This window comes from Zea mays, chromosome 7 (assembly GCF_902167145.1).
Source record: "Zea mays cultivar B73 chromosome 7, Zm-B73-REFERENCE-NAM-5.0, whole genome shotgun sequence".
In the NCBI taxonomy this organism is placed as follows: domain Eukaryota; kingdom Viridiplantae; phylum Streptophyta; class Magnoliopsida; order Poales; family Poaceae; genus Zea; species Zea mays.
In genome coordinates this window covers 46,478,328-46,484,327 of record NC_050102.1, presented here as the reverse complement: position 1 = coordinate 46,484,327, position 6,000 = coordinate 46,478,328, and the positions used below count along the sequence as shown (strand labels likewise).

At 46.2% G+C, this 6,000-nt stretch overlaps 1 protein-coding gene across 5 annotated transcripts; it reads left to right on the top strand.

Moving 5' to 3' along the window:
* Positions 1 to 300: 300 nt before the first annotated feature.
* Positions 301 to 4,282, top strand: LOC100276131 (uncharacterized). Of its 5 annotated transcripts, none has more exons than XM_035960449.1 (3): positions 301 to 1,491; positions 1,643 to 1,737; positions 1,874 to 2,387. In XM_035960449.1, the coding sequence occupies exons 1-3, from the start codon at positions 1,062 to 1,064 to the stop codon at positions 1,925 to 1,927; spliced, it is 579 nt and encodes a 192-aa protein (XP_035816342.1). In that variant the 5' UTR covers positions 301 to 1,061; the 3' UTR covers positions 1,928 to 2,387. The 5 variants fall into 5 exon arrangements, 4 of the variants coding, with proteins under 4 accessions (XP_035816342.1, XP_035816343.1, XP_035816344.1 ...); XM_035960450.1 differs by lacking the exon at positions 1,874 to 2,387 and adding an exon at positions 2,574 to 3,414 and having other exon boundaries at positions 308 to 1,491; positions 1,674 to 1,737; XM_035960451.1 differs by having other exon boundaries at positions 315 to 1,491; positions 1,674 to 1,737.
* Positions 4,283 to 6,000: the final 1,718 nt, after the last annotated feature.

Genomic DNA, 6,000 nt, shown 5'->3' with positions numbered 1-6,000 from the left:
AATTTGGGGATCGAGAGGCTAAACTAGAACTAGACTAGAACTACTCCTAATTGTACTGGAAATAAATGCGAATAGAAGTTGTATTGATTCGATTGTTGATTACAAATCGGCCGTATACCTCTCTATTTATAGAGGAGGGGGGCTGGACCCTTTACAAACTAATTTCCGAGCTTATCCCATGATTTTAGCTAACAACCATAGCACAAAACTCGGAACCCTAATCTGTTCTGCGCACGCGCGGACCGTCCGGCCCACAGGCGCGGACCGTCCGGCCTCAGGGCCGGACAGTCCGCCGGCTCATTTTGGTGTCAAACACCACCTTCATCATCCGTTCATTTGGTGTTTCATGTTTCACAGCTGAAGCTTGCTGCCCCAACTGCTCATCAGGTTTCTCCTGTCCTTCCAGCTAATATCACTGATCATCAATTCCCTGAGCAGGTTCTACATCGTCGCATCTTTTTTCATGGTCTGCGTCCTCGCCACCAAGCTTTGATCAAGTGGTCCAAGTGGCCGGCCTCAATGGCGACCTAGGAAGATGAGGACTCCCTGCATCAGGCGTTTCCTTTTGCGCCGGCTTGGGGGGCAAGCTGCGGCGCAACAGGGGGAATGTTACACCTGCGTCTACCTGAAGCCCTTCGTCGTAGCTCGCGTGCAAGGGCGCCCAATCGTCTGATCCACAACAGCGACTATGTCCTGTAACCGTGGCCCATGAGCCGGTGTGGCGTAGCGTGTGTGTGCAGCCCAGCTGTCACGGCGCAAAGCCACTGGCTTCTGTACTTCTTCCTCTCCAAGCATTCTCTTCTTCCTTCCTTCATCCCCAATCTATCGTGTTAACATGGAGCCATGAAGAAGTGGAGCGCCAGTATATGTTAAAAGTTTATTGGAATTTGTCCTGTTTCTAAACACCAAGTTTCCGTGAATAATGGAGGCCTGTGCCATCAAAAGATTTGTGATCCACCACACCATAGGCATGCAGTTGACTAAAGTGGTTATATATATATATATAAAAACCGGTGCTCGAACAAATTCTCAACACACGCCGCGCGCGTCTATAGTTGAGGATGGCGCTAGGCAACAAGCGCACCACACTGCTGGTCGCCATGGCCGCCCTTATCCTGCAACCATCAGCGGCGAGCAGAGTGGGAGGAGGCCTTGCCAGGGCCATCGCAGATCCAGGTAACGGTGACGGTGACGGCGGCATTCCACAGCTGCCGCCGCAGCCAAGGGAGTGCCGGCCATGGCTGGCGCGGATGATGCCGTGCGCGGGCTTCCTCACCAATAACTCCACCGTGTACGCGCCCGACGCCACCTGCTGCGACGGCTTCGGCTCCATGTTCACGTTGGACACGGTCACCTGCCTGTGCCACGTCGTGGACGGCGACATCGGCAAGCTTCTGCCGGCGCCGATGAGTCGCATGCGCATGGTGGAGCTCTTCTCGGTGTGTGGCCACGCTGGACGTGTCGATCTACTTGCCGCGGCCTGCAGCCTAAGTAAGTCACAAAGGTTTCTCTACACAAGTACGTAATAGCTAGCTGCTGCCTCTTGAGATCTGATGATCGGAAAGCTATATATGTACACATGTTTGTACGTACGGCCGGAAACAAAAAACAAAAAACTTCACCGATGATTGATCTGATGAAGAATATATATGGATTATTATTGAACTGAACAGTGGATGGAGTGCCGCCGATAGACCTTCCGAGTCCCTCACCGTTGATGCCATCGCCATCAGCTCGGTATGCGTTTTTTTATTATTTTCATCACTTTTGCCTTATTTTCATCACTTTTACCAAATTGGTGACGTATAATCTGTATTCAGTTATAATCTGTTCACTATGCACATCTTTTTTTTCTTTTCCTTATTTTCAGCAGGTTGGGCGATTAGCTAAACAGAGACAATGGATAAGTTATGATTCTGAACAATAAAGTTAATTTGCTGCCATTTGTAGATTTGCATGTGCGTCATCATCAGCTGAGAGCTCACTATTTTCTGTTCGTTGTTTCCTACATATAGTTTCCGTGTGGGAGGATACATTATTGCAACATCTTTCAGTTTCAAATAAGTTTAGGATACATAATTGAATGCGTTCTTTGTAGGGCAGTCTGTAATGCAAACAACTAGCCTAGGACAGAGCAAACATCCCAGTGTTGCGATAGAACCACCTCACGGCTTAGTTTGAGGATTTATGCAATATAGCGACGGTGCCATCTCGCAACAGGAGCACGGTTTTGTTTTCGGTGGCCAGCAATACAAGGAGTATATATATATAACCGTTCCCTCTAGGGTTTACTTTGTTAAATACCCACCATACTTCTAGCTTCGGTATGACATACAGTACATCCGCTCGCACTCGTGTGCAAGAATAAAATTATCATGACCTCGAAATAGTTCATTGTACTTGACTTCAGTCACGCATTCCATAATTTTGTCTAATCCCATTACAAGTATCGAACAAATCACAAAGTAAGAATACTACTTTTAGACTTTTGTTTCTTGTAAAATTAAACTCAAGAATGTTTTAAATGACATCATACTAATTAGTTTCTCTACCGTGTGCATCGATTGACCTAGTTACAACTCAAGTATCACATGTGGCTGCATGAGGGACGAGAAGCTTCAAATTGGGCACAAGAAAAACGAAAGCCATTGATATTGTATTAACCATAGCTTCTATAAGTCATTGTCCCATAAGATAGATGTCTCTAAGTCCTTATGTATGTTAGGTGTCTTTGTGCACTGCAAATGATATGGAGTTAAATAACAAATACTATATCGCTAAAAGATTAAATGACATCAAACTGATGGATACAAAGACTTTTACATGATCCAGAAACCAATCAACAAAATTAGGTCTTCCTCGTCGCTCATATCATCGCACCGTATCTAACTGTTTGCTTGTAGGTTGATGAATATGTGTCCAATTTTCCTCATTAAACTCACTATACGAGAATTAAATAATTAAAGTCATTATCTAGTAATGTCAAAGAAATTATGGAGCAAAAGAAACACCGACATAAAATATGGCTCCATCTCTTCCGTATTTGAGAACATGTATAGCAAAGTAGCCACTCGTTCTTCCATGCTATGGTGGTAGAATGTGCCCTTACTAGCAGTTATGCCTCTCAATTGGAAAATGTTGAGATCACAGGAGGTTCCTCATTGACATTGTATCACATCATAGGAGCATAGACAATGTGTTCCTCTGTGAAATACACACTCGTATGAAACCTTCTTTAGCAAAAAAAAGTTTCGATGATGCATCCTCTACTCTTGCCTTATTTCCAACCATGGCTCGCAGGTATTTGAGTGTTGTTTCAATATGATACACCCACTTATATTGTATAGGTGAAAGGGAAATGGCCTCAATCATTTCTATAATCGATTTTGGTGTTTGACGACCATCACAAACCCTATGGACTAACTAGTTTGTCTAGTTGATCTTTTCTCAGGTGCATAAAGTTCACATATTCATATAAGGAAAATGACCCTTGGGAAAATTCTAAAAGAATGGAGCAAAATAGATTTGTACCAGCCTGTGGCGCACCGGACTGTCTCGTGTGCACCGAACAGTGTCCGGTGCCTAGGCTGGCGTGCCCAGCGAACTGGCCACTCTCGGGAAAACGAAGCACTCCTCGACTAAAATTCACCGGACTATCCGGTAAGCCCACGAAACAACGGTCAACATCGCCAATGGTCGACTGCGGTCGACAGCACCGCAGTCTGAAGCGTCAGAAGGTCAGAGACAGTCTGCGATGTCGGGTCGCACCGGACTGTCTGGTGTGCCACTGGACTGTCCGGTGCACCACAAGGACAGACGACTTCAACGGTCAACAGCTCCAAACCCCAACGGTCGGCTGGCGTGGCACGCACCGGACAATGAACAGTGCTATGTATGGTGTGTCCATCGACAGAGAAGTCAGCCAACGGCTAGAATAGTGGTTGGTGCTATAAATACCCCCCAACCACCACCATTCAAGTTATCCAAGCTTTCCACTCTCTACATTCAATACAAGAGCAAAGAATACACTCCAAAGACACATTCAAAGCCTTAAATCCTCTCCAAGTGCCATAATGAAGTCAAGTGATCAAAAGTGTTTAGTGACTTGAGAGATGGTGGTTTGTGTTTCAATTGTTTCTCTTGTTGCTTGGTTGCTTTCTTCATCTCTCTCTAAACTTTCTAAGTGATTTGTAAAGCTAGCAAGAGACACCTAATTGTGTGGTCTTTGTGACCCGTGAGATTAAGAAAAAGCATTCAACCGGTCTAGGTGACCGATTGAGAGAGGGAAAGGGTTGAAATAGACCCAGCCTTTGTGGCCTCCTCAATGGGGAGTAGGTTCATTGGAACCGAACCTCAGGAAACAAATCACCGTGTTCATTTGTGTTGATCATCACCATTCGATTTGTTTCTTCTGTCTCCCCTCTCTCTAAAAGTTCCCTTTCTCACAATATTTTGAGTTAGCTCCAAAAGTTATCCACATTGATTGAGCAACTCATAGCAAAAAGAATTATCTTCCACACTTTGTATTGATTATTATTTATTTCTAACCCTAACCTCGGGTGAAGTGCGTGTTCAAAGTTTATAATATTCAGGTTTCGCCTATTCACCCCCTCTAGGCGATTTTCAATTGGTATCAGATCTTAGTACCTCATTAGAGTCTAACAACTCGAAGTGATGTCAAGAGAACACGTCAAAAGGGAGATGATCACTGGGGAAAAGCCCGGATCTTCGGGAAAGAAGAACGAAGAAAGAACTCTGTCGAAGGAGGCCGGCGATAAGCACAAGGAGCACAAGGATGAATCCACCGGCTCCACCAAGTCACATAAGAAGGGTGACAAGAAGAAAAAGAAGATGAAGAAGGTGGTCTACTATGAGACCGATTCTTCCTCACCCTCAACCTCCGGCGTCGAGTCGACATTGAAAGGGAAATGTGCCCTTGGGCCAATTCTAAGTATTTTGGTGATTTAGTGTCCAACACAAGTGCCTAAGTGTTAAATGGTGGACAAAGTACAAATCAAGTATAAAGGTATGTTTCTAAGACTTAGTATATTGTCTTGGAGACTAATGTATTATGTCTAGATGCTGGAAACAGGAAAAATCAAGTTGGAATTAAAAGATGGCTTTGTTCAGCCAAAGTCAGCTCAGTCTGGGTGCACCGGACAGTGTCCGGTGCGCCAGGCTGACTCAGGCGAACTTGCTGCTCTCGAGAAATCGTCGGCAACGTACGGCTATAATTCACCGGACTGTCCGGTGTGCACCGGACTGTTCGGTGAGCCAACGGTCGGCCGCGTAATCCGTGCGCGACGCGTGGCCGAGCCAACGGCTAGAAGGGGGCACCAGACTGTCCGGTGTGCACCGGACAGTGTCTGGTGCGCCAACGGCTCCAAAGCGTCAATGGTCGGCTTCGCCAAAGAAGGAAAGAAATCCGCACCGGACAGTGTCCGGTGGTGCACCAGACTATCCGGTGCGCCAGGCGACAGAAGGCAAGAATTGCCTTCCTGGAATGCACTCAACGGCTCCTAGCTGCCTTGGGGCTATAAAAGGGACCCTTAGTTGCATGGAGGAGTACACCAAGCATTCTCTAAGCACCAAGACTTCGATTCCGCGCATTTGATTCTTTGTGATAGCAACTAGAGCTCCATTTGAGTTGTGAACTCGTCAGGTTGTGTTGTGAGCTCTTGTTGTGACTTGTGTGCGTGTTGGTACTCTGATTTCATGTCTTATGTGCGTTGCTCACCCCTCCCTTACTCCGTGCTTCTTTGTGAACATCAAAGTGTAAGGGCGAGAGGCTCCAAGTTGTGGAGATTCCTCGCAAGTGGGATATAGTAAAGTGAAAGCAAAACACCGTGGTATTCAAGTGGGTCTTTGGACCGCTTGAAAGGGGTTGATTGCAACCCTCGTCTGTTGGGACGCCACAACGTGGAGTAGGCAAGTGTTGGACTTGGCTGAACCACGGGATAAACCACTGTGCCATCTCTGTGTTGATCTCTTTGTGCTTAT

What these genes read in the sequence shown, in the direction of transcription:
- LOC100276131 (XM_035960449.1), top strand. Translation starts at nt 1,062, where the DNA reads ATGGCGCTAGGCAACAAGCGCACCACACTGCTGGTCGCCATGGCCGCC. An exon ending in TGCCGCGGCCTGCAGCCTAA is followed by an intron (nt 1,492 to 1,642) that starts GTAAGTCACAAA and finishes GATCTGATGAAG; the next exon opens with AATATATATGGATTATTATT. An exon ending in ATGCCATCGCCATCAGCTCG is followed by an intron (nt 1,738 to 1,873) that starts GTATGCGTTTTT and finishes TATTTTCAGCAG; the next exon opens with GTTGGGCGATTAGCTAAACA.